Source organism: Pseudorca crassidens, chromosome 11 (assembly GCF_039906515.1).
Source record: "Pseudorca crassidens isolate mPseCra1 chromosome 11, mPseCra1.hap1, whole genome shotgun sequence".
Taxonomy (NCBI): Eukaryota; Metazoa; Chordata; class Mammalia; order Artiodactyla; family Delphinidae; genus Pseudorca; species Pseudorca crassidens.
Genome location: NC_090306.1, coordinates 81,315,891 through 81,343,856, shown reverse-complemented (window position 1 = coordinate 81,343,856; position 27,966 = coordinate 81,315,891). Strand labels below are relative to the sequence as shown.

Genomic DNA, 27,966 nt, shown 5'->3' with positions numbered 1-27,966 from the left:
CTGATTTTTTTTAATGTCTACTGGGGAGGTCCATTTGCTCTCAAGTTTTCAGTTCCACAGAACCAATCCTTTCAAATCGGTGGAATCTCCAAGAGACCTGCATTTTGAGCAAGACGAGATCGTGAAAATAAAACCAGAACACTTTCCAGTCTCCTGTTTGTGAAGTTTATGTTTAATCAAGGTTGAACGTTCCGATCTTTGTGCTCAGCTTCATATGAGAAGGAATTGAAAACTGGCACAATCCTTCAGACAAAAGAACTTGAAGTTGCTTGTTTAACGAATTAGTAATGAGAAAAGGGCTTGTTGCACATGATAATTTTATATACAATCACTATTTTAACACATTATTTTCGTATATTAGAAATTCTGTTAAACTTTTTCGCTTGGGCAGGAAAAATTTATGAACACAGCATGAAAATCTACCAAAAGTCTACTTTTTCATCCCGAATGAAGAATCGTTCATACCTGGGCCAAATGGGAATCTTCGCTGACACAGGTGGTACCTCAACTGAAAAACCGGGGCTAGATCCCACTCTTAGTCTCAGATTTACAGAAGGTAAGGCTAAATTACTGTTTGATTAAGAATATTGTTTTGAATATTTACTGTTAATGTTAGGTTTGGGGGCTTTTCTGGAGGTGAGAAAAACGAAGTATGCAGTCTCATAATATGGTAGCGGGTCTTTGTAAATGGGGGTTGAGAGTTGGGAGAAAATCTATTTTAAATAAGAAAACATACCTTTTCCAAGAAATAGACTTGGGTTTCCCTGGTGGTCCAGTGGTTAAGACTCCATGCTTCCACTGCAGGGGGCGCGGGTTCCATCCCTGGTCAGGGAAGTTCAGCAGCTGCGAAAAGAAATAGACTATGACTCATTTTCGTGGCTCTAAGGAAGAAGGTCACAGCCAAAATGATACAGTATTAGAGCTATTAGCTCTGCCTTTTACACTCAGTTCTACCTTTTACACTCATCTCATTTCAGATGTAGAAATACAGAAACTTTCTAAAGTGGAGCCTTGACTGTTCAGGCCGTGAAACTCTTACGTCCAGAATTGAGAAGCTCATAGAATTAAGCAAGTTTGCCTGTTGTTGAAAAAATCATAACCTGTTTTAATGTTCTTTGAAGTCAACCTGTTAAAATAGTACAAGCTATTCATTATTGCTCTATGAATGAGGGCAATCTGGTCATCAAAATGTCATGGGCGTTTCTTACTCATCAGATCAAGAAGTGTCTATAAATGAGATTGATAGCAGTTTGAAGCTAATGAGGTTAAAGTGGTTAATGGTACGATGATGGAGTCATAAAATCTTCCCCCAAATGTGTCTTGTCCAAATTTTTAAATTGAAAATTAAAAGGAAGGAAGGATGAACACACATGGAGTGCCCAGCATTTGCTGTGGTAACTAAAAAAAAAAATTTCTTTGGCTCCCAAAATCCATGTACTTTCCCAAATTGTGCAAAACAAAAAAATCTTCAGAGAACAAGAAAATCACTTAGGAAAGGACTTTGAATTCAATAATTAATGTAGAAGAAGGAAGCCATGTTAACTTATTTAGAAGCTCTTGGAGGTGCATATTCTGCACTGTAATTGTATGAAAAATAGGCAAATGCTGGGCAACACGGTGATACCAGGGACTATACCTTTCTGCCACTTGTTAGCTGTGCAGTCTTGGGCGAGCATCTTGACATCTCTGAGCTTCAGGACCTCATATACAGAATGGGGATAGTAATAAGAACCTTACTGGGGTTATTAATAGAATTAAATTATATATTTTAAAAGTCTAGTGAAGTTCCTGGAATATGGGCATAAAATAAATGGTAGCTAATATTATTAAAGTAATTTTTCAGTGGTTACGAAAAGGTTTATCTGAAGGTATTTTTTTTAAGTCAGATACATACTGTATGCAATAATTTAATTACATACCTTTTATTTTATACAACATCTTTGAGGGATAATGAATCAAACCTAAGTCTATTTCAATTTTCTTTAAAGGTGCAGACACAAAAAGGACTGTCCATGAATTTATTAAAGACCACAGAGACAGATTTATGCTCGAGGTAGTTAAAATAATTTCTTTCTCCCATTAGCCAAATAGAAGACTTCCTGCATATACCTGCCAAATTTTCACCTGGACATTTTATTTTTCCATTTCATGCCCCAGATACATTGCCTTTCCTACCTTGAAGATCTAGCCTCTTCTAAACCCACTTCATTCGGGGCTTTTGTTCTCATCATTCCACCAACACCACTTCCATTGCCAAATTCAAATGGTCATTTCACAGTCTTCCCTCTACTCACTTCCAGCAGGTATTGGCCCAGGTGATCACCCTCCCTTGAAACACTTTCTTCAGCTGGTTTCTGGGCCTCTCTATGTCTTGGTTCTTCCATGGCACTGGCAGCTCACTCCTTCATAATTTTCTTGTTCCTCTTCACCCTGATCTCCAAATGCTGGAATGACCAGGGCTCACACCTCACCCCACGCTCTATCTACCCTTCTCCAGGCTGGAGGCTTTAAATTCTACTGCCCTGTTAACAGCTTCCAAGTTTACTTCTCTAGCCTGATCTTCTTTCCTGAACTCCAGACTCACAAACGCAACTCCAGACTCAACAACTGTAATCGTAGTTCTTAACATCTCTACTTAGATGCTCCATAGGCATCTCAAACTTTGCATTGCCAGAGCTGCCCCTGCTATACCCTTCCTGCCTCTGCAGATTGGAATCTCAGGCAGTGCTCCCTATCTCTGTAAACAGCAATTCCATTTTTCCAGTTGTTTATGCCCAAAATATTGGAGTTATCCTCAACTCCTCCTTCTTACAGCCCACACCCAAATATCCTTTGGAATATATTTTTTTCCAACTATATCTGTAATCACACTATTTTTCATGACCTCCTCTGCTGCCACTGTGGTCCGTGTTGCCAGTAGCTCTCGCATGAATTACGTTAGACCTTCTGAACACAGGTCTTGCACGTTTGCTCTCTGAACTCAGCCTGTCCTCCACACCTGCCCCTCCTTTGCTGAAAACCTCTGGTGACTTTTCTGGTCCCCAGCTCACTCGCTCTCTGACCTCATTCCTACCACTCTCTACTCTGTCACTCTGCTCCAGCCACACTGGCCTCCTTGCTGTTCCTGGGACACACCAATCATGCTCTTGCCTCAGGACTTTTGCACAGGAGGCTTTTCCTTCTGGGAGGAACACTTCTCCCTCAGATATCTGCATGCTTTGCATCCTACTTCCTTCCAGTCTCTGTTTAACGTTCACCATATCAGTGAGGCTTTCCTGGGCTAAACCCCTGCCCTTGCCCACTGGACCACTTGTTCTCCTTTAATCGACACCCTTGCTCTACTAGAATGAATACTTCGTAAAAGCAATGCTGTTTATTTTGGTCACTGCTCTATCAGTACCACTTAAAACAGACCTAGGGGGCTTCCCTGGTGGTGCAGTGGTTGAGAGTCCACCTGCCAATGCAGGGCACACGGGTTCGTGCCCTGGTCCGGGAAGATCCCACATGCCGCGGAGCGGCTGCGCCCATGAGCCATGGCTGCTGAGCCTGTGCTCCAGAACGGGAGAGGCCACAACAGTGAGAGGCCCGCGTACTGCAAAAAAAAAAAAAAAAAAAAAACAGACCTGGCACACACCAGGCACTCAGTAACTACTTGGCAAACAAAGTAATAAATGAAATATCTTGGGGTTTTAAACTTGGAGTATCTAACTTTTGGTTGTTGTTTCTTTAAAGTTATCTCATTTCCATATTCTAATCCATTTATATTATAATATATGTGGCTTTGTTTATACTTTATTTTTCATGCATGGCATTAAAAACCCAAGTGGATTCTTATATTATGTACTAAAAAAAAAAAAAAAGCAGCTAGCTATCAAGGTTGTATTTGGGGATCTAAACAGGATGCTCTGAGGCTGGTTAAACACCCCCCCACCCTCCTACCCCCTTGGAGGAATCACTGGAACCTGACTCTCCCATGGTACGTCCTACAGGAAAGCTTTTGTGGCTACAGACAGCCCAATTTCCCAAGGCCCAGAAAGTATTGGAGGGACACTGAATAATACTAAGTAGACTTGCTCTTTGGAGCGATATGGACCACCACCCCCTTTTTTTAGGATAGAGCCTGAGGGGATACGTAGCTATTTTGATCTGCAGAACCATTTTGGAACAACATTGAACCTCTTTATAAAAGTGAAAGAAAGGCATAAGTCCCCGTTCTAACTATCCTGAAAATAAAATCCCTACATGCAATGAAGGCTGTAGCCCCAAGATTGGGCATACTGTTATTTCTAATACAAGTGATCACAGACCAGGCCAGTTATTTTTCCCTTTGTTGTGAGACCATGGAAATGTGCTAGAAATGTGGAATCATGTTCTTGATGCACTTCTGTTTTCAATATTCCTAGTATGCTCTGTCAACCAAAAGAAACACAATTCAGAAGTTTGAAAAACACACAATAATGAAGGAAAGACAATTCATGAAAGCAGAAAAAAAGCTCGAAGAAGACGCAATGGCCTTTGAAGAGTTCCTTCGAGAAAACGACCAGAGATCTGTAGATGCTCTTAAAATGTTCGTTTTTTCACTCTGGCCAGATCGCCTTTTTCCCTCCTTCTTTCTTCTTTTTAGTTTCTCAGAACACAGCCCAATACAAAGCAAACTAACAAATCTGTTTCTTTTCAGGGCAGCACAAGAAACTATAAACAAACTCCAAATGACAGCAGAGCTGAAGAAGGCGAGTATGGAGGTACAGTTGATGAAAAGGTGAGGCCGGGCACCGTCTTCTCCTCATCAAGTGTCCTTGCCCCACTGAAACCTACTTGTGCCCGGCAAGACCTCAGTGGGACTAATCCTTATCAGTTGATGATTTCATAAGTATTATCACATTTTAAAAATAAGTAATCTGTCGATCAAGGATTATCTCTACCTGGGTGCCAGGACACAGTGACCTCTGGCTGAAACATTTCTCTAACTTGTCATTACAGAAACCAAGAAATTAGTTGAAAAGAAGTAAAGCAATGTTAGGGGTAAACAATAAATTATTTTCTAAGTGTCCTTTTATCTTCATTCTAAGGCACTGTTCTTCCCCCATTTTACCATCTCTGAAATTGGGGTGCTTTTATATTTTTACAGTCATCATACAATTATAATTGGGAGTATTTTTTATATTTATACTTACACTTGGTTGAAACTAACTTGGTTGATATTAAAAACTGGATTTATGTACCAATTTTTCTTAAGTCAATCTCCCAAGGCAGTAGAAATAAAAGCAAAAAATAAACAAATTGGACATAGGCAAACTTACAAGCTTTTGTAAAGCCAAAGGAAACAATAGACAAGATGAAAAGACAGCCTACAGACTGGGAGAAAATATTTGCAAATGATGCAACGGACAAGGGCTAAATTTCCAAAAAATACAAACAGCTCAAATAAGACAATAACCAAAATACAACCCAATCGAAAAACGGGCAGAAGATCTAAAGAGACATTTCTCCAAAGAAGACATACAGATGGGGACTTCCCTGGCGGTCCAGTGGTTAAGACTCTGCGTTCCCAATGCAGGGGGCATGGGTTCGATCCCTGGTTGGAGAGCTAAGATCCCACATGCTGCCCGGTGCAGCCTAAAAACAAAACAAAACAAAAAAACCCACAGATGGCCAACAGGCGTATGAAAAGATGCTCAATATCTCTAATTCTTAGAGAAATGCAAATCAAAACTACAGTGAGGTACCATCTCACAATGGTCATAATGGCCATCATTAAAAAGTCTACAAGTAGGGCGTCCCTGGTGGCGCAGTGGTTGAGAGTCCGCCTGCCGATGCAGGGGACACGAGTTCGTGCCCCGGTCCGGGAAGATCCCACATGCCGCGGAGCGGCTGGGCCCGTGAGCCATGGCCGCTAAGCCTGCGCGTCTGGAGCCTGTGCTCCGCAACGGGAGAGGCCACAACAGTGAGAGGCCCGCGTACTGCAAAAAAAAAAAAAAAAAAAAAAAGCCTACAAGTAACAAATGCTGACGAGGATGAGGAGAAAAAGGAACCCTCCAACACAGTTGATAGAAAGGTAAATTGGTGTAGCCACAATGGAAAACAGTACGGAGGTTCCTCAAAAAACTAAAAATAGAGTTACCATATGATACAGTAATCCTACTCCTGAGCATAAATCCAGAGAAAACCATAATTCGAAAAGATACACACACCCGATGTTCATTGCAGCACTATTGACAGTAGCCAAGACATGGCAACAACCTAAATGTCCATTGACAGATGACTGGATAAAGAATCTGTGGTACATATACACAATGGAATACCACTCAGCCATAAAAAGGAATGAAATAATGCCATTTGCAGCAGCATGGATGGACCTAGAGATTATCATACTAAGTGGAGTAAGTCAGAAAGAGAAAGAAAAATACCATATGTCACTTATATGTGGAATCTAAAATATGACGTGAATGAACTTATCTACAAAACAGAAACAGACTAACAGACATAGAGAACAGGTTTGTGGTTGCCAAGGTGGGGGGAGGGGGGAGGAGGAGGGAAGGATTGGAAGTTTGGGATTAGCAGATGCAAACTATTCTGTATAGAATGGATAAACAACAAGGTCCTACTGTATAGCACAGGGAACTATATTCAATATCCTGTGATAAAACATAATGGAAAAGAATATGAAAAATAATGTATCTGTATATATATAATCGAATCACTTTGCTGTACAGTAGAAATTAACAAATTGTAAACTATACTTCAATAAAATAAAATTTTTCAAAAAAGAGTAAAAAACTGGGATTTATAATGACAAAAATTACAGGAGCAGGAGTTGGGATAAAATTATTCTAATACCAGCTACTCTTTTTAAACCTTGGATATTTTCTTCTATGGTCAAGTGGATGTCAACTTGATCTAATTTTAAATATCTCAAGAAGCTTCCTTCTGTCACATCCTTAAACAGAAATTTCATGATCCAGGAGACACTTGGTCTTGGTATCGAGTCATGCTAAAACTTGTTTTTTCTTTTTGAGGACTCAGTGTTTCTCTCTTTTCTAAAACTAAGTCCCAGACTTACATCCCAGACTTTTTTGGGAGGAAGACAATAGCTTGTCTGAAACACAGCAAATGAACTGGATGACAGTTTCTTGGAAACTATTGCTACTAACAAAATGTGTGTTTCAAACGCATTCTGGCTTCAGCAGCCTCTTTCGTCAGGAGCCTAAGGTTGAAAGTGCTCCAAGTTGAAGAATCCTGTCCTACCTTCCTTCCCTCCATGATGTAATTAGAAGATTCTCTTTATAGAACTAGAGTACCAGCCTCTATGTTTGCATAAAGTACAGTAACTATACACAATTGCCACCCAGTTAAACCTTCCAAACAGCCTGGCCATAGAGAACTTGCTTGTCGTTTATGTGTCTTGTCACACTAAAAAGGTGCAAAAGGTCATGAAAAACAGGCTGCTAACAGAGCAAAGAGATGCAAGCATCTGCTATATATTTCCTCTTCTCTTTTTGGGCTCAGGATGACCCACAGAGGCCCTCTGCTGAAGGGAGGGCTGGACATCTGTTTACACAGAGAAAGGGAGCTTATTCTGAAGCTTTTGCTTGGAAGCTGTGCAGTTGTAGCCATTTTAATCCTGTTCTTTGTAGAACATCAGAGAGGCTTTCAGTCTAAAAATACTGTGGTGGTAGAATGAGGGGTTCCCAACATCTTTTGACGGCTGATACATGAGCCCGCCATTTATTGACTCTTGAATATCACTCCCAGCAGGACTTAAGGGAGGTTCTGAGCAAAAGAAGTACTGAGGCTGAAGATAGAGGAGTAATATTGATAAGGGTATTGACAAGGGTATGGATAAGGCAGGCTCTGAAGGATAAGAGTGGAGCTCCCTTTCACAAGGACCTTCATTGTTATTTTCAACATTCCTTCTGGGTCCATTTTGTAACATGATTTTATGGGAAAGCAATGCGAGGCTGGGGGAAGGCTTTCTGTCCAAGTCACCGGGTATTGTTGAGAGTGTGAGCATCTGAGTCAGACAGACCCAGGTTTGTGTGCTGACTTTGCTCATTTACCACACAGATGACTTCGCAAGTCATTTATTTCTTTTTCCAAAAGATAGGAATAACAATATGTATTATTATTATTATCATCAGTATTATCCTGTACTGAGGATGAAATCATACATGCAATGTGCCCTGCATATTACCCGGTCCATAGATGCTCGCTGAGTGTTAGTTTCCCTTCTTCTTCTTACATAAGTGCCATCTTTTGCTGTCTTCTAATTTCTCCCTATGTCTGAAATTTAACACAATATTTCCCTCAGAAATAAGGAGAGTAAATCTATTGTTACCAAGCAAGGGCTCACTGCCTGATGCACATAGCACCCAATACTATGGCACGGGCTTTTGAGAAATGAAAGAGCTTTACTGCGAGGTTGACTGACAAGGAGGCAGGAGGCAGGGCTAAAATCTGTCTCCCTGATCCAGGGTTTGGGGCGAAATGTGAGGGGTTGGGGGAATAAGCTGATTGGCTTGTCTTAAGTCAGTCCACATAAGCTACTCGAGCTGCTAGAAGCCAGATTTTCCTCATTTAAGGACTCTTCTCTTTGTAAAGGGCTCTGGTGGCAACATTTCTATTCTTTAAGTTCGTAGACTGAAGATTCTTTGTTCTGGGGTCATCCTGGAGACATGGGTTCCTGTCTAGCACATGCACGGTGCCGTCTTTAAAATAACTCAAAGTTTGATGAATCAACAACCTATTTGAGGCAAACCAGTTTAAGTTGGTCAATGTTGTTGTTGTTGTTGTTTTTAATATTTATTTATTTATTTTTGGCTGCGTTGGGTCTTTGCTGCTGTGCGCGTGGCTTTCTCTAGTTGGGTTGAGCGGGGGCTACTCTTCGTTGCGGTGCGCGGGCTTCTCATTGCGGTGGCTTCTCTTGTGGCGGAGCATGGGCTCTAGGTAGGTGGGCTTCAGCAGTTGTGGCACGCGGGCTCAGTAGTTGTGGCTCACGGGCTCTAGAGCGCAGGCTCAGTAGTTGTGGTGCACGGGCTTAGTTGCTCCGCGGCATGTGGGATCTTCCCGGACCAGGGCTCGAACCCATGTCCCCTGCATTGGCAGGCGGGTTCTTAACCACTGCATCATCAGGGAAGCCCCTGGTCAATGTTTTACATGCTGTTTCAGTTTCCTTTGTCTTTGTACACCTCCTCAGTCTTGAGGGAAAGAGGGCAAGACCGCCCTACCTGCTCCCTGCTGATTAAAGGGCTTAGATTTTTATAAGAGGAATGAAATTGTTTTGCACTTAAATGTAACTACTTATGAGTCCCACCTTGAACTCTTACGTCTTGGCAATCATCATGCGATCTGGGGAGGCCTTTTTAAAATAAAATGCAGACAATAAGTACAAAATTTGATGAGTAAAAGGATTAACTCTAAGATACACAGAACTATAACTCCTAATTTTAACAGTCCTTCAAAAATGGACCTTATTTCTTTGGGAATGCAAGAAAATATGTTATTTTGAGTGATTGAATTTGGATTTATATAGGCCTGATCTGGACTCAGGTTGAAGCTGTCTGCATTTCTCTTCCTGGCCAGGTGGAGCCTTAGCTCTCCTGTTTCTTTTGGAGAAGTAATTTAAGGTCAGTTAAGGGTTCACAAGTGTAATGAGCGTGGGGAAATCAGTAGTGGGTTTCCCTCCCGTGTTAGGACGGTTGGGTCCTCCTGTTTCCTCCAGTCCATGGAGAGTGTGCCCTGTTTGGGAATTGTCCATTCCACTCAGGTTGCAGCTGATTCTCAGGGTGTTGATTTTTCCAAGTTTTAAGGAGGACCCAATCCCCTGAGATTATGCAGTGCAGGGGAATGTCTGTGGGAAACATTTATGGACTAGAAACATATTTAGATATAGCAGATAAAGTAACACCTAGAGACTGTACACATTCTATAGTATCTAATTCTTTTATAGTATGATCATTTTCAAGACTACAATAATACTTAGTCTTCAGGAAGTGTCTCCCATATAACATTTCATAAGGGCTCAACTGGAACTTACTTCTAGGGGCTACCCTTACCCTAAGCAGGGAAACTGGTATAAGACCTTAGCCCAAGTTAAGTGGATTTCCTTACATATTAATGCAATTGTCTTTAAAGGTACGATTCATCTTTTCAGTCTTTCCCGTAGACTGAGGTCTCCATGAAGCATGTAACTTCCATGGTATTCTGAGGGTTGCAGACACCCCTTGAGTTACCTCTGTTGTCATTTAATTGAATGAAGCAACTCCAAACGAGGGATAATTTCTTTCAGTAAGGCCTCTGTTACCTTGGAAGCTTTGTCTGTCCAACGTGGAAAAGCTTCGACCCATCCTGTGAAGGTGTCCACAAATACCAGCATATATTAAAGTCTATTTGCCAGTCATTTCCTGGTTCTGTCTGTCGGGTTTGCACCCCTTTTATTACTGTGGGTGGCCCGGTTTTAGTATTTTTCTGGCGCAGATCCTGCAATTCTGTATTACCTTTTAAATGGTCCTTTGCATCTGTGGACCAACAATAAACTGTCGTAGACAATGATAGGTTGCCTCCCTCCCATGATGCATTCCTTGATGTAGATGAGTAGTAATTCTTTCCATTAAATGAGCACTAGTCCCTATTCAGTATAAATCCAGCCTTGTTTGGTTGTTTGGTACTGATCACCCTCTAAGTCTTGAGAATCAGCATGAAATCCCCCTTACTCTGTTCTCTCTGAATCCATTTCTAAATACTGAGCTTGAACAGGAGTAAGTGGAATGAGTGCTAGGGCCTTAGGATCTGGGTTTGGGGTTCTGGCTGCCCATTTTGTAGCCTGATCAGCCAGAATGTTTCCTTTAGCTCTATTAATATCAGTCTTTAGGTGGCCCGGGCAATGTACTATGGCTACTTCTTCCAGCATTATAATAGAGTCTAATAAGGCCAGTATCTCCTCTTAATTTCTTCCCTTCCTGATGTTAGTAGATGTCTCTCTTTCCACATGGCCCCATGGGCATGCATGACAGAGAAGGCATACTCAGTATAAATGGTTACCTTTTTCTTAGCTCTGAGGCACAGGGCTCTTACGAGGGCTGTGAGCTCTGCCTTCTGGGCAGACGTACCTGGAGGGAGGGCTTCTGCTTCTAAGGTTCCTGAGGAGTTACTACTGTGTACCCCGCCTTCTGGAGTCCCCAGTCCACGAAGCTGCTCCCGATCATAAACATATTCATATCTGCATTTTCTAAAGGCTGATGAGTTAGGTTAGGACAGCTAGAACAGACTTCTTCAGTCATTTGTATGGTATGAGATGCCTTACGGCATTCCACAGTGCACTTAATGGCTCATTGTCATGTCCTTCAAGAGCCTCGTACAGGGGTTTGGCCATGAGTCCAAAGTTAGGAATCCAAATATTACAAAACCCAGCCGTTCCTAAGAATCCTAGCAATCGCCTTCTGGTCGTGGGTACAGCTACCCTAGCTAACGCTTCCCTTCGATCCAGCAATAAGGGATCTTTTCCTTTTGATAACTCAAATCCTAGGTATTTTACAGTCGGTTGAGAAATTTGCGCTTTTCCCCTGGAGACTTTGTCCCCAGTCTGCCAGAAAGTTTAAAGTGAGGGTTGCATTTTGGTCTGAAGTTTCCTTAGTTTTACTAGAAGCAAAGTATAAGGATTTGGCATCACGGGATGTATATCCCCTACAGTTTGGTTAATGGCTTTCAAATTCTGTACAAAACAATAATCTCTGGCCCCGGGTTTTTGTACCAGCAGGATTGGAGAGTTATATGGGGATTGACGAGGTCCGATTAATTGGCATTTAAGAAAGGTGGTTATCAGAGGGTTTACACCTTTCTTTGAATGCCTGTTTAAAGTGTATTGCTTTAAATTGGGAGCCTTGGTGCCTGGATGGAGTTTTACTACTATTGAGTCAGGCATCTTGACTCTCCCTGGCCTTCCTGCAGCCCAAACATCCGCTCTTACCTTTTGTGGAATTTCCTCAAGGACGGGTCTCCCAGTTGTAATAGTGCAGCTCAGAGGGCGCAGGTTTGATCTGGGAGTACTTTAATGTCTGGTGAGAATATCATTTAATTTTGTTAGTAGATCTTGCCCCAACAAGGGAATGGGGGCATCAGGCATGTACAGAAAGCTGGGCTTTAAATATGGTTTTTTTCCAGTTACATAGATCAGAGGTAGAAAAGGGGGGAGTGCACAGATTCCAACCCCCTGGGTTGACCTTGGTCATCTAGATCGGCAGGAACTTGTCTTAAGGGATATTGCCCTGCCTGAGGCAGAGGACCACGTGGACTCAATTGAATACGCTGGCATGTACGGGGAGGGGAGTCGATCCCTTCTGACTCTCTGGTAAGGAGGGTATGAGGGTAGGGCTGGTTGTGGCTGTAGGAGGATTGCTGGTAGAAGTCTTGGCACGCCACGCAGGACTTCCCCCTTCGTATGGCGGGAGGGCCACAGGGCGCCCAAGGCGAAGCCAAATGGAGTAAGTCGAGATCATCATTAGGCTCTGACTGCAGGCAAGACAGGCTTTTCCTGAGGGTCTTGCCTCTGAACCATGATTTTACATCTATTCTGCAAATTCTTATTGTGATATAAAGACCTAATTTGGTTACACTGCTGAAAAAATTGCAAAATAAGTTAGAAAAAACAGTCAAGTGACTTGTACCTGCTACCTCTTGATCTGAGGAAAGTTGATATTCATAGTGCAAGGCAGAGCTGATGGTAGGACAGCCAAGATTTCTCCATGTGGAAGTCCATCCTCTGGAGGAAAAAAAAGCCCCTTCGTGAAGCAGGAGCTCTGTTGTTGGCTGACCGGGCTGCCTCCATCGTTGTGCTCCAAGCACTTTACTTCTTGGCCAGCAAAAACACGGAGGAGCCTGGAACAACTGCCGTCAGCAAATGCCTGCTGCCTCTTCCCAGCCTCCATGGATTGGGCCCGACGTCAGTCTTATCAGAGACTCGACGTCCGTGGGATGCAATGCTGGCTGCACCTGGAAAACCCTTGCGTTCATGGGAGATGAAGGAAAGCACCAGGGTTTGCCAATCTGGGGCTCAGGGCATACTTTGTTCCTTTGTAGGAAGCACCTGGGCACACTCAGGGCTTGCCCCCTCAATGATTCCACCTTAGTGCTGATTCTGAGGGGTTAGCTGGCCCCCCTGAGAATGGACGTTTGGAGAGAGTGTGCAAACAAGCAACTCATAAGTCAACAGTTAGCCGGTACCCCAGGTTTCAAACCCAAGAGCTGAGAACAGTCTACGGATTGCAAACCTCTAGAAAATGGCCCTCCCTCACTCCCGCCGACCCCACCCCACCCAGAACAGCAGACAGCCTCAAGAGGTGTGAGGGAGAAAGCAAGCACCGTACAATTTGGGAACCAATTTCTTCTCCTAGTTGGTTTCTGGAAAGGAGCAAGCAAATGAAGTAGTGACTGTTCACAACTTGGCTGTATGAATTCCCCCGAGAATCCAATGAGGAGTCAAAGATGGCCAGCATGGATGTGAGGGTTCACTTAGGGAACGCTGGAAACTTTCCATTAGAGGTGATTGCCAAGAACTGTGGCTTGAAAGTCACGCATGCTACCAGCTGCTGAGGAAGCTGCCCGGCAGCTCCAAGCCTGTAGTCAATTTGGCCAGAGGCTCCTAATAATTCTCCCCTGTGTGCTAAGGGCAGGCTTGCCTATTGCAGAGGGGCCTGTGAAAGTCCAGACTGTCTCCCTCGCCAGTTCAGAAAACTTACCCGATGAGGAGGAGGGTGAGAGAGGTGACTGGACCACCTTGAAGAAAGTGAAGTGAGGAGGCTGTCTTAGACTCAGTTGGAGCTGAATTTGAGAGAGGAATTCAGGAAGATACAGGCTGAAATACCCAAGCCCTCACTTCCTTTCTGAGCATGTTGGTGTTTAATCTTCCTGGTAGACGACCAAAACATTTTACCTCCCCAGCAGAGATCACAGATGAGCTAATCTAGACGTCTGGGCTATTTCTAGGTGGAATGCATTCAGCCCAAGGCCTCCATGTATGTAGTCCATGGCCTTAAGCACCACCACCAATGTTTGTTCCTCCAAGCAAACTTTCCTTTTACATAGAGAGAGACTTAAAAGCAGTTCAATGCTAACTCCCTGTTAGTTTGGCTCATGCAAAATAGGGTTAAAATTCTCAGTAAGGGAAAACCAAAATGTGTCCAATTATATAGAATTCCTTTAACCCAAGAACAGGGTATGTTCCTCTGGGATGGAGGATTTTCCTGCTTTACACGCCCTCATTTCTCCTTTACCCTCTCACCCCAACAAGGTAATCAGGGCTGGTTCCATTAAGAATGCACCCCTGTATCAATACCTTCGGGCAATCATATTAGGGACAAGTGAGAAAAAAAACCCCACACCTCCATAAGGCAAGGTTTCTAGTCAGGGAGCAATGTCTTTGGTCTCCTGAGTCAGAGGGCCCTCATTCATATCTGGTTTAATAAAGTTCTGGTACAGTCATACAAGAGCCAACCGCTATCAGCCAATCCTAACAAATAAAACAGTCAGACACAGACAAACATAGATAAACAATGAAACCAAAGGCCTGGGACTCTAACCCCATCCTTCGAGTACCTCAGTGGCTAGAACCTTTTATATTGTCTCCCTTAATATGGGACTCTAACCCATGATCTTGGCCTTGGGACTCTAACCCAAGGTTTGGGAATCTAACCCAACAAAAATCTCCCCAGGTTGGAGCTCTAAATTATAATCCCAACAAGGTTATTAGACAGGCACAGGTGCATTTTAATGAGCTTACTCGCCCAAAAGACCTCTGATCCAGGAGTTGCTTCTTTTCTCAAAAGTGAAAGTAGCACCAAGGAAGCTGGAGTGCCAGGCTGGGGAAGCAGGAACCTGACAGGTGACCCTCTAGACAGATTCGGTCTAGGTAGCCACTCTGGATTGGTGGCAAGGCACACACTCCACTAAGGGCCACAGTGCCTCTGGCAGGCACTCAGAAGACCTATGTCCCTTTGTGGTCGCCAAAATTGTTCCAGGCAAGGGCTCGCTGCCCGATGCGCATAGAAGCCAATACTACGGCACCGGCTTTTGAGAAAAGAAAGAGCTTTATTGAGAGGTTGACAGGCAAGGAGACAGATTTGAGAGGCTTGCCTCCTGTCGTCTTGCCGCTCAACCTCTCAGTAAAGCTCTTTCTTTTCTCAAAAGCCGGTGCCATAGTACTGGCATCTATGCGCACTGGGCAGTGAGGCCTTGCCCAGTAACACGATCATCAGTCTATTCTATGTGTGCATATCCTCGGGCATGTTTTATTCAAATAACATTCCTACAGGTTTCTTTTTATAAATTTATTTATTTATGGCTGCATTGGTTGCTTCTTAGGGGCTTTCTCTAGTTGTGGTGAGCAGGGGCTACTCTTCGTTGCAATATGCAGCCTTCTCATTGCAGTGGCTTCTCTTGTTGCGGAGCATGGGCTCTAGGCACGCGGGCTTCAGTGGTCGTGGCACATGGGCTCAGTAGTTGTGGCTCGCAGGCTCTAGAGTGCGGGCTCAGTAGTTGTGGCGCACGGGCTTAGTTGCTCCGCAGCATGTGGGATCTGCCCGGACCAGGGCTTGAACCCATGTCCCCTGCATTGGCAGGCGGATTCTTAACCACTGTGTAACGAGGGAAGCCATCCTACAGGTTTCTTGCCTCTTGTCTCATATCTTATTGAAGCCCATTTTTTTTTTTTTTTTTTGCGGTACGCGGGCCTCTCACTGTTGTGGCCTCTCCCATTGTGGAGCACAGGCTCCGGACGCGCAGGCTCAGCGGCCATGGCTCACGGGCCCAGCCGCTCCGCGGCATGTGGGGTCTTCCCAGACCGGGGCACGAACCCGTGTCCCCTGCATCGGCAGGCGGACGCTCAACCACTGCGCCACCAGGGAAGCCCAAAGCCCATATTTTTATGGCCATATTTACAATATTTGTTAAACAAATTATTATTCAAATACATGACCAAGAAAATGACTTTTGTAAAATGTTTTTTAAAAAATGAACATGATTTCACACAGGTATATCTAATCATATCTTTATTTCTTTTGAGTAGTGAAATAGCAAAAACAGAATTCCTCCTTAAAGAGTACATGCACTATGGATTTTTTCTGCTGAAACTGTCTCCAAAACAATGGCAAATCCAGCAAGCAACGAAAAGGGTGTCAAAGAATAAAGAAAATGTGAATGTCAAGCTTCCAAGTATAATGACAAGTAAGTCCCATATTCTTAAATTCAATTAAGTAAATATCCCTAATTCTAAAATATTCTGCCTCAATGTTTGTTTTTTATTAAATAGTCAGAATTTTTATTTTAAGCAGAACCTGAACAATCCCACTATCCCACTATCTCTGATATTATAAATTATTAATTTGGAAATTCAGGTTAATTTCAGATATGAAGTAATAAAAATATATACATGGAGGGCTTCCCTGGTGGCGCAGTGGTTGAGAGTCCACCTGCTGATGCAGGGGACATGGGTTTGTGCCCAGGTCCGGGAAGATCCCACATGCCGCGGAGCGGCTGGGCCCGTGAGCCATGGCCGCTGAACCTGCGCGTCCAGAGCCTGTGCTCCGCAACGGGAGAGGCCACAACAGTGAGAGGCCCGTGTACCGCAAAAAAAAAAAAAAAAAAAAAAGTATTTGTTTATCTTTCTAGATGAACCTCAGAATCATTATGTGAAGTTCTACCTAACCCAACACCCAACTCCCTGACCAATTTTTTGTAACATTTTTATTATAATTCCATAAAACATAATTAATTTCAGAAAAATTGGCAGCTTTACAAAATCAACCTTCCTATCTAAAAACATGACACATTTCTCATTTGTCAAATCTCCTGGTCACACAATTAAGGTTAGAGGATCTGGAGTAGAGTGTAGGGGAGGGGGGTGGAGGAAGTAGGTAGTGGGGTCAATGTCTTCTTCTCTTTAAAATCTTGAATATAGAAGTCACTCAGTTTAAATAACATCCCTTAACAAGACGTTTTAGTAATATGTGTTCCAGTATCAGTTTAAAAGCTTAAGATGGTCATTTATGGCGGTGGTAGAATCCACTGGTTCTTCATCCATTTTCTTTCCTTCCCCCACTCACCATGTATATATTGGAGGCATACAACGTATCGGGTTCTTTTTAAGACTCTGAGTACACAAAGACCAATAGGACATAGTTCTGCACCCTGGACCTATACTATACAATACAATAGGGCAAACGATACAGCAGTGATAGTGAGGGGTCTGGGAGCAAAAGCAAAAAATGTGATCTATGCCTGAGGCATTTAGAACAGTCTTTTTATATATATATATAAATTTATTTATTTATTTTTGGCTGTGTTGGGTCTTCATTGCTGCACGCGGGCTTTCTCTAGTTGCAGTGAGCGGGGGCTTCTCTTGTTGTGGAGCTCGGGCTCTAGGCATGCGGCCTTCAGTAGTTGTGGCATGCGGGCTCAGTAGTTGTGGTGCATGGGCTCAGTAGTTGTGGCGCATGGGCTTAGTTGCTCCATGGCGTGTGGCATCTTCCCAGACCAGGGATCGAAACTTTGTCCCCTGCATTGGCAGGCGGATTCTTAACCACTGTGCCACCAGGGAAGTCCCAGAAGAGTCTTTAAGAGGAGGTGATGTTTGAGCTGGATTTTGAAGAATAAGTAGGAACTTCCCAGGTAGAGGGTGGGAGAGTGGGACCTGCTGTGGTTTCAAGACAGAATAGCAGAAAGGGTGACTGGAAAAAAAAAAAAAAAAAAAAAAAAAAAAGAAAGGGTGACTGGAAGTCACAAGAGCACAGGCATGAGGAAGTGTGGCCTGGCTGTGGGGGGGACCTGGGGGTCAGTGGATGGAGAGACCCAAGACCAGTTTTGCCCACTTCTCAGTTTCAGACCAGGGTCAGGCCCAGACACTGGTGTCAGGGGAATGAGTGCATGGGCGACTTGTATGGGCCTATGGTAGGTCTCTCCACAAGATGTAAAAATTGAAGTCCATCATTTTTATTTTATATATTGATCTTTTAAAATCTCTGATTAGAAATATGTATGATTAGGTAAAAATAGAACCATGGTTTATATTTCACCATCTATGTCCCTGATTTGTGACCTTTAATAGTTGTGCCACGTTTTTGACAAAATGCACCCCCCCACCCCAAACAGTGCCTTTGATTTTATGCTTGGAACCAAAAGTAGTAGAATAAAAGAGCTCTATTTCCTATACGATTATTATTCTAATAATAATTTTTAAAAAGTAATGGGCATATCGGTGCAGAAAAAATGAATATCTTGTACCAAATAACAAGGACTCACTTCTAATTACGTTATTTTTTTCACTTCCACCATCACCAATGACATGGACTTCGCCTGGACATTTTGAACAGCAAAACCGCGCAAGACGACCACTCCCACCCAGGAGCAAAAGAAATCATCCTTATCAAAGTACAGTACATATTGATTAACTCTCTTGAAAACTGTGAATTTTTTTTTTAAGCAAATATTTCTTTTAGCCTTTCTTTAACATACGTACCATGTATCCACACCCACCGTTAACAGATGCCGGAGGTAGTGGTTCTATGTGCTCCTGAGGTGACCAAGCTTTCATAGGCCTCCCTGCATCCTTTGATGAGGGCCTACAACTGCTATCTGCAGAAACTGCCTGTGCCCTGCATCTTGGGTCTTTGCCTCTCAGAATTCACTGCCCAGTTGTTTGAATCCACTGCTGACTTGTGTGTTTGCAATTTTACCATGTCATTCAAAATTGCTACAATGAGACTATAAAGAATTTTTTGTTTCTTCCCTTATTTGATTATTGACTCATTTATACTCATTATTTCATAAATTGGTAGTTCTCAACCCTAGCTACCCCAGGGGAGCTTTTAAGAAAATATATTGATGTTTAGGATGGGTACACCAGCCCCAAAGGAAGGATCTGGGCCAGCACTGTATTATCCATGACAAAAGCCAACACAGATACTGTGCTCTGAATTCCAGGGGCTCTGGGGTGACTGCACTTCTGTGGCATTTAGGAGTCACTGTTTTGTTGTGTTTTTAATTAAATTTTCATTTTGAGATAATTGTAGATTCACATGCAGTTGTAAGAAAAAAATACAGAGAGGCCCCACTACAGTTCACCCAGTTTCCCCCAATAGTAACATCTTACAAAATTGTAATATGATATCACAACCAGGATATTGACATCAACAGAGTCAAGACACAATCAAATACAGAATATCATAAGGATTCTTCATGTTGATGCACACAGTAATACTCAAACGTCACATTCATTCTCTCAGAAAGCTCACCACTCTCCTAGTTTCTTTCATTTACTCAGCACATATTTATTGAGTGCCCTGCAGGGCCAGCAATAAATAAAAGACAGTCTCTGCCCTCCAGGGGCTTACCATCTAGTGAGGGAGACAGACGAGGAATTTGTCAGTTACACTATAATGTGATAAGGCCATTGGAAGGATAAGCTCAGGGTGCCACAGGCATGCAAAGGAAGGACTCTCAGCCCAGATGAGAGGTGAGAGACTCAGAAAGCAAGGGCGGGATCAGTGAACACCCTCCAGATCAGGTGGCATCTAAGCTGCTCCTGGTGAGGAGGAGGGGTCAGTGAGGACACTCTGGAAGAGGGAGGGGCCTTCTGGGACAGGGGTGACAGCGTTTGGCTCTGTTCAGAATGGCTGGGCCGCAGGGTGCAAGTGGGTGAGGCTCGAGGGGTAAATAGGTATTGCATCATGAACAGGGAAGCAGTGGTGCCATCCAAAGGAGTCTATGTTTTGTTCCAAGTGCCCTGGGGAGCCACTGAGGGTTTTAGCAAGTGTGTGACAGAGACCCAATCAGATCTGCATTTTAGAAAATTGGATATGGTGGTATTTTAAAGAATAAAATGGACAGGGATGAAACTAGAAATAAAATGGACAGGGATGAAACTCCTAAATGGACAGGCCAGTTAGGAGCCTGTTGTCACAGTTCATCAGGTGAGAGATAATGGACTGCCTCAACCAGACAGTGGCAGCGGGAACGAAGAAGGAAAGGCTGTGGGACACATCAGGGAAGTGGTATTGACAGGCGTCCCCTACACTTTGGGGGAAGTGTGAGGAAAAGAGAGTGGCCACAGACAACTCCCAAATTTCTAGTGTGGCAACCGGGTGTATGATGTTGTCATTCAATGATATTGGGAACACAGTAAGGGGAGCAAGCCTGGCAGGAGGATAAAGAGTGTGATTTTGGATGTGTCTGTTTGAGCTCCCCAGGGGACACCCAAGTGGATACTGGTGTCCAGTTAGAGGCTGGCCATTGAAGTCCAGAGCTCAAGAGAAAGAGAGAGAGATGTGAGAGTTAGTATATTAGCAGTGGTTGAATCTGTGAGAGAGGATGAGATCAGCCCAAAAGAATGGTTAGAATGAGAGGCAAGAAGGCTGAGGAACCAGAGACCCAAAGAAAAGGAACCCCAAAAGGTAAAATTATCAGAGAGGTGGGAGATTGATTAGAAAATGCTATCACTGAGTCCAAGAAGAGTGGCATGGACAGCAGTACCAAATGCTTTCTCAGGGGATGTTTCCCAAATATTCATTTACTTCTATGGCCCTTTCTCAGTTTTCCTACAACTTATTTCCAATTGCCTAACGGGCAGCTCCAGGTAGGTTATTTTGTCCCCTCAAACTCAACATGAACAAAGCAGATCTTAATCTTGTTCTTATCCCATCCTTTAACCGTTTTCCTCCCTGTTCGTGCAACCTCCATTATTCCAGGCTCACAAACTACAAGCATTGGAGTCATCTTTGTCTCTTCTGTTTTGGCCCCAGTAGCTCTATTCTTGGTTACCATGAATTCTTTCTTTCATGCATCTCTAGATTCTCCTCCCAAGCCCCACCCATTTACTCACTTTTCCCATCATCACTACCCTCTACTTGAAAGTGTTACTTACCTAGATCACACCAACAGCCGCCTTACTCTCTCCTTAGTCCCTGCCCCTTTTAATATTCCAATCATTTTCAATTTATCCTTCTTAAAGGATTTTTCCAGAGCCACCTTGCAAGCCATATAATTATTCTTTAAGGATGTACCTCATCACCCACCCACCCCCAACCAACATTTCCTCAGCCTGATCAGAAGATATTTTAAAAGGTAAAATCTACTCTTAAAAAGACAAATATTGTGTTACTTGGAACACACGTTTTGTTTTGAGCACTAGAGCACATGTTTAGTTTCTCAAGAATACTGCCTTAAAAAGGACAAAGCAGATGTAGCAATGTAGATTGTCATGTGTTTGTTTTTTCTAAATTTTTTTAAAATTTGAAATTTTATAGATGCACCTCAAATAATTGGTATCATGTGGCATGGCCCTTCCTTGTGGTCTGTTTGCATATGTCACCCTTGTCTGGGACTGAATCTGATTTTCTTTTGCATACTCATGGAATCCATGGATTCCTGCAATCAGCAATTCCCTAAAAGGCTAAACAGGCTATTGAAAAGAACTATGTTACCGTTAGGTTCCAAAGACAATTTAGAAATGAAAGCGAATCTGTTGACAGAAAGTGGCTCAGAAATCAGGCATTTTCTTTTTCTTTTACAGCCGAGCTGAAAGTATCAGTTCAGAAGACAGTTCGGAATTCTTTTTAGATGATGATATGGACTATGATCTGGTAACCAGATTATCTTTCTTGATTTAAAAATTGTGTTTGGTGAAAAGTATAAATGCTCATTTCTTCTTTTGAAATTAAAATGTCCTATTCCAAATATTTCACAACTTTCCAGAAGAAAATATGATTTTGATACTGTTCTCCAGTTATATACAGTTCATCTTGTCATCAGACATTTAATGAAAAATAAATGTCAGGACTTCCCTGGTGGTCCAGTGGTTAAGACTCCGTGCTTCCACTGCAGGGGGCATGGGTTCCATCCCTGGTCGGGGAACTAAGATCCCGCATGCTACACGGTGTGGCCAAAAGATAAAAAAAAAAAAATTAAAAATAAATAAATAAAGGTCTATAAGAAGGTAACAATTTAGGAGATATACATTATCTACAGTCTTCCTATAAAAATAACCACCTTCTGACTGTTTATCATTTTATTGGGGCTTGAGGTATGCTGGGCAGCTGGACTGTGAGATAAATTGACCTTCAACAAAACAGCCCTGTATGGCTACAACCCTGACTTTGAGCTAATCCCACACTATATACAACCACAGAAACTCAAAACGAATGAAAAACACTTGAAATCACCATCCATGTATTATGTATAACATACCTTATCCAAGTCTTTTTTTCTTAATTGTAGAAAAAACATAATTTACCATCTTAACCATTTTTAAGTGTATGGTACTGTAGTGTTAGCTATAAGCACACTGATGTGTAACAGACCTCTAGAACTTTTTCACCTTGCAAAACTGAAACTATACACCAATTGAACAACTCCCCTATGCCCACTCCCTCTAGCAACCACGTTCTACTTTACATTTCTAAGAGTTTGATTACTTTATATACCTCGTAAAAGTGGAATCATGCAGTATTTGTCTTTCATGACTGGCTTATTTCGCTTAGTCTCATGTCCTCATGTCTTCCAGGTTTATCCATATTGTAGCAAATGACAGGATTTCCTTTTTTTTTAAGGCTGAATGGATATACCACATTTTCTTTACCCATCCATCCGTCTATGGACATTTAGGTTACTTCCACCTCTTGGCTATAGTAAATATGATGAACATGGGTGTGCAAATATTCAAGTCATCTTGCTAATAATTAAATTTACTTAAAGTAATATAAACTTATACTTAAAATTTTGGAAAATAGAAAATCATTAAAATGTGGGGAGAAAATGACCTCCACTTAGCCTCCTTTCTCGTTCTTCTGTTCCTCTCCCCTTACCTTTCTGTAGACCTGCCTTTTCCCTTTTTCCTGCCCTTGCCTCCTCCTCTGCTCCATCCCTTCTTCCTTCTCTTTTCCTCACCCTCTTCCTTTTCCCCTTCCCTAATAACCTTGATCTCCCCCCAACACCCAAAGTGCTCTCTTCCTGAAGGCCAGCTCTCATGTGGAAATAGGCTCCTTTGTCAATCTCTGCCCATGTCTCCCTCATAATCAGAACGGTATTCCTTTACCCCACTGTTTCTTCCCTAGATGTCACATGTACACAGGTAGCATGTTTTTAAGCGAATTATATTCTTCATTATTGATTGATTAGGAGCCAGAACTTTATTTCAAAGAACCCGAAGAGTTACTTCAGGTCCTCACAGAGCTGGAAGAGCAGAATCTTACTTTGGTACAATACTCCCAAGATGTAGATGAAAATCTTAAAGATGTAAATAAAAAAGAAAAACTTATACAGGATAAAATGTAAGTCATTAAAAACAAGTAGACTTATTCTATTAACCGATTTCTAACCAGAGATAAAGTCCAACTCATTTATGCATGGCCCTTCCTTGTGGTCTCTCTGGATTTAGGATGGGATTTTTGTTAATAATAGTTTACACTGAAGAGTGGAAAAGGTAGAAGTTATATTTACACAGAATAGACTGGCTTTAGTTTAATTTTAGTCCCTACTTTTCACTTGTCAAAATATTTTCCTAGCTAGCAATAATAAGAGACAATTTAAAAGATTAGAAAGAATTGAAATGTCACCTACTGCCTTAATTTTTGTTCAATACAGTTTTATGCTATCATCTGGCTAATCAGTTCATGCTTTGGATAATGCTAATAAATGCCTTTTACTTGGCTGTGACTCTCAGCAAAAGTTTTTTTGTGTGTGACTTAAATATATCATTTTATAATGTACATATTGATATATCAGGGCTACTATAAAAAAGGATTTCTGTTGGGAAGGAGGCTGGATTTGATGACTCACAAAATTCCTTTCTACTCTAAAATTTTATATGATTACAATTTTGGAAAATAGCTTCAAGTTGCAGAGAATAGACCTTTATATCTACTCATTCTAAAAATGTGTAGAACCTTTTTTGGGAAGAGTCTTCTGGATCAGAAGACAGCAATCATTTTAAACAGTTAAGTCAAACTACATTGAACTTTGGAACATATTAACTTGTTCATAAGTTAAGAACCTAAAACCATAATCTCATAATCACCCAGTAGACTACTGTATCCTTTTAATCCTTGTCTCCTCTCTCCCAGTCCTCAGTGTATGGGGCCCCCGCCCTGACAATATGATTTGAGGGGATGGGGTGGGTATGGTTGGGCAGGAAAAGGGGATCTATATCAGAATCTCTAAGTGAGTAGTCAGGAGTCTGTACTTTACCCAGTGGCTCCTCAGATATTCTGATTATCAGCCAGGTTTGAGAACGCTGACATACTAGGTCACACAGCTTGGGCTCCCGATACCTCAGCTCTGCTGCTTTCTATTTGGGGGACTCGGGGGAACCACAGAAGTGGGGGTGGGGTGAGAAAAATGCTTCCTGATGGAAGTTAAAAAGCATCTGTGCATTTATTTTTCTCACTTTAACCTGAAAAGTTGCATGTACTTTGTCAATGTCTTAAAATATAAACTTGTATTTGGCTTGCTAGACATAGGATGTTGACACATGATCTGGAGGGAGTGCTGAAGCTCCTGACTGATGGCTTATTTCACTAAACCACAAATTACAGACAAGGGTCTCTTTCTTCTTTTGCAATAGAAATACCAACATAGAGTTTCTTTTGGAACACAAGGAAATGCTTAAGGTTAACTGTGTAAGAGAAGAGGAAAAAGCAGCAGAACTGGAATTAAGGTCCCGGCTATTTAGTTTTGGAGAATGTAATTCAGATGCTCAGGTAATCATTCTTTGCCTGTAGTAATTTTATTTTGGCTCATGATATTAATAATCTGCATTCCCTGTGTATTAAGCATTGGAATAGGGGAATTAAAGCAAACCACAAGTCCCAGGTTGATGATGGAGCCCAGAAAGCAGCTTGGAAATAATTACCTTGTCAATATGTAATAGCTAATTTCACAGTAGATAGAAAGCATTTAAATTGGCATTGGAGTTCTCTTAAAATGTTACAAAGTATGATGCTGAGATTTCCCCGCCTATAAATACATTTCTTTTAGTCAGTATACATATTACCATACATATGAAGTATTTCACTACCTGTGATCATTTTGGTATTAATTTGAGGGGCAAATAATTAACAGAGGAATCACTGAATCAGCACTGAAAGGAATTATCTTCCCAACAGTGAGCTTGTAATAGATTGTGGCCTCTTTCGGGTCTGCATAGATCCACGTGTGCTTATCTGTTTGCGTGCTGGTTTCTCCCAGCTCCATGCAAACCCCAGGGTAGGGGTTGTCTTACCCTATCTAGTCAGCTAAGTTTAGTGTCCTCATAAAGTAAGTGCTCAATAAATGTTTGTTGAATGAATGATTAGGTTAGTTTTAAGACCCATAACAAACTCAAGCTAACATTGGTTTTCTCGTAAAAATCTCAAATGAATAAAATTCAAAACTCATATGTGAGACTAATATCACAATTATAGTTATGAACTTGATTTTCAAACACAGGTAGATTTAAGGGGACTCTATCAGAAGATGACTATGCTCCCCTGCCCATAGGTGGGCAGGGTTATAAAAGACAAACCTGTTTATGGCTCCTTCACAGCCCACATTTCCTAGGGTGGCATAACACCCGGAGGTAGGAGGGGATAGGACTGTGCACTGCCAGAGCAGGAAGTGTGATGACAGCCACCTCTCAGTTCTTCAATGCTGGGGGTTTTTTTAAACCTTTTTTTAAATTGTGGTAAAATATAAACAACATAAAATTTACAAGTTAACCATTTTAAGCGTACAATTCAGTGGCATTAAGTATATTTGCAATATTGCATAAGCATCACCATTATCTATTTACAGAATTTTTCATCATCCCAAACAGAAACTCTGTACCCATGAAATAATAATTCCCCATTCCCTCACCTTCCAGCTTCTGGTAACCTCTGTTCTACTTTCTGTCTCTATAAAGTTGCCTCATATATATGGAAGCATACAGTATCTGGACTTCTCTTTATGGCTTATTTCACTTAGCATGTTTTCAAGGTTCATCCATGTTGTAGCATGCATCAGAATTTCATTCCTTTTTACAGCCAAATAATATTCTGCTGTATTTTTATACCACAGTTTGTCTATCCATTCATCTGTTGACAGACACTTGGGTTGTTTCCACCCTTCAATTCTGTTTTAAATAATTCTGAAACTGAGTAACATGAAAAATGTCAGGTAAATATCAGTGGTATCTCCCCGTGCCCTCCACCAAGCCCCTTTCATCCAAATTTAGGGTGGCTATGAAAAAAAGTGGCATTTCAATACTCAAACTTTGAAGCAACCAGAGCCCTAAATGGAGAAGATAGAATTGATCTGAAAATTACTTTTTTAAAGACTATGACATTTGGGTCACAAGTGTAATTTTGGCATCCGTGTATTATATACTCTGGGAAAATGGAGCTAATAATTCACAGTGTCTCCCAAAAATGTGAAATGTTGGGGCAGAGAAGCAGAGGCAGAGCAGGACAATTGGCAGGGGAAAGTATTCTTTTCTAAGAATTTTCCAGCTTCCCCACTCCCATTCTTTTCATATGTTGAAATGTGCAAAACATAATCCTTTATGAGTGAATAAGCATAGCTGTGTCTAATTTTAATATTCATAAATTATCATAGGTATTTTGGAGCTATGAGTATTTTATTCTTTCAAAATTTCCACACTCTTAACTGTACTTAATCCCCTAAAAACATTTTTCCTTGATTCAATATTTTACTTTTAAAATAAAATTTTAAACTCAACTATAATGTAATACTGAAAAGTGCACAGATCCTAAGTTTATCTCTCAAGGAATTTCCTCAAGGTGAACACACCATTACCACCCCCAGAAGCCTCCCGCATGCCCCGTTCCAGTCTCTGCCATACACCCAAGATGACCACTATCTTTACTTCTCTCACCATCGATTAGCTTTCATGTTTTTGAACTTTATATAAATGGAATCATGTAATATGTCTGGCTTGTCTGGTTTCTTCCTCTCAACATTATGTTTGTGAGATTTATACATGTTGTTTTGTGCAGTTGTTTATCGAACATGAAATGGAATGTAAGCTATTCCGTTGTTCAATTTGCAGAACGTCCTCATCTCTCGTTTTATCGTTCTTGGGCACAGGGAGCTAATCAAGTTCAATTGCAAAAGTTGTTTACAGTCAGCACTCAGCAGAACATAACATGGATTAGAATTACAGAATCCTTGAGTTGGAAAGGACTTTAAAGGTCATCTAGACATCTACCCCCTCGCCTATCCAGTTTTGATACAACTATTTCTCCTAATCATTGCTCTGGTCAGATCACTTCCCATTCACTGCTGAAGGCATCCAGAGTTCGCATCCAGTATTCTGAGCCTTTCACGGTCCTGTCCCGATCCTGTCCCGCTACACAGCAGGAAGCAGCATCTCCTCCCACTTCTTGCAGCCTCTCTTGGCTGCTCCTCCTCCGAGGTGCTCTGGGCTGGGCCCGCCATCTGGTGGCAGCTCCAGGGATGGGACTGATGCTTTACTTCTCTGTCATCTGTAGGCCTGTGCCTTGAGCTCCCTTTTTCCTTGTCCTTCTGCTCTGTTGGGCCAGGCCCTCAATCTATTTTTCATACATGAGTATTTTCTTTAACCTCATTCCCCAATCCTACTTCTTACACTGTTCTTAACTTGTTATCTTAATAAAATATCTCTACTTGTCTTTTCCTCTCCTGTTTGACAGGCAGAACTTAAAAAGAAAACAAGACATGCTGAAAGGTCGCTGCCCATCCATCTCTAAAGCTCTTTCTAAGTGTTCAAGAGGTTTCCCCACAAAACTTCCATCAACTTACTAATCATTCTCATATTAAAGATGTTTTCTCAGAATATATATTTTTAATGACCCATATTACAGTAATTTTTTCCATATCCAAGTACAATATTTTAGCCCCTTGATGAGTTATACTTTTTTCCTTTTATATTTTTCTATACATCTAAAGTTTCTAAAAGGAATGTGTTAATAT

General features: G+C 41.9%; 1 protein-coding gene across 1 annotated transcript in view; it reads left to right on the top strand.

Annotated features, from left to right (window-relative positions):
- CCDC38 (coiled-coil domain containing 38) overlaps positions 1 to 27,966 on the top strand; it is a 41,332-nt gene that overhangs the window by 6,240 nt on the left and 7,126 nt on the right. Inside the window, exons 2-10 of the mRNA XM_067698711.1 lie at positions 392 to 556; positions 1,989 to 2,053; positions 4,404 to 4,567; positions 4,679 to 4,759; positions 16,055 to 16,212; positions 18,357 to 18,414; positions 21,554 to 21,623; positions 23,158 to 23,309; positions 24,602 to 24,737. Coding sequence (XP_067554812.1) covers positions 392 to 556; positions 1,989 to 2,053; positions 4,404 to 4,567; positions 4,679 to 4,759; positions 16,055 to 16,212; positions 18,357 to 18,414; positions 21,554 to 21,623; positions 23,158 to 23,309; positions 24,602 to 24,737 — 1,049 coding nt within the window. The remainder of the gene's footprint in view (positions 1 to 391; positions 557 to 1,988; positions 2,054 to 4,403; positions 4,568 to 4,678; positions 4,760 to 16,054; positions 16,213 to 18,356; positions 18,415 to 21,553; positions 21,624 to 23,157; positions 23,310 to 24,601; positions 24,738 to 27,966) is intronic.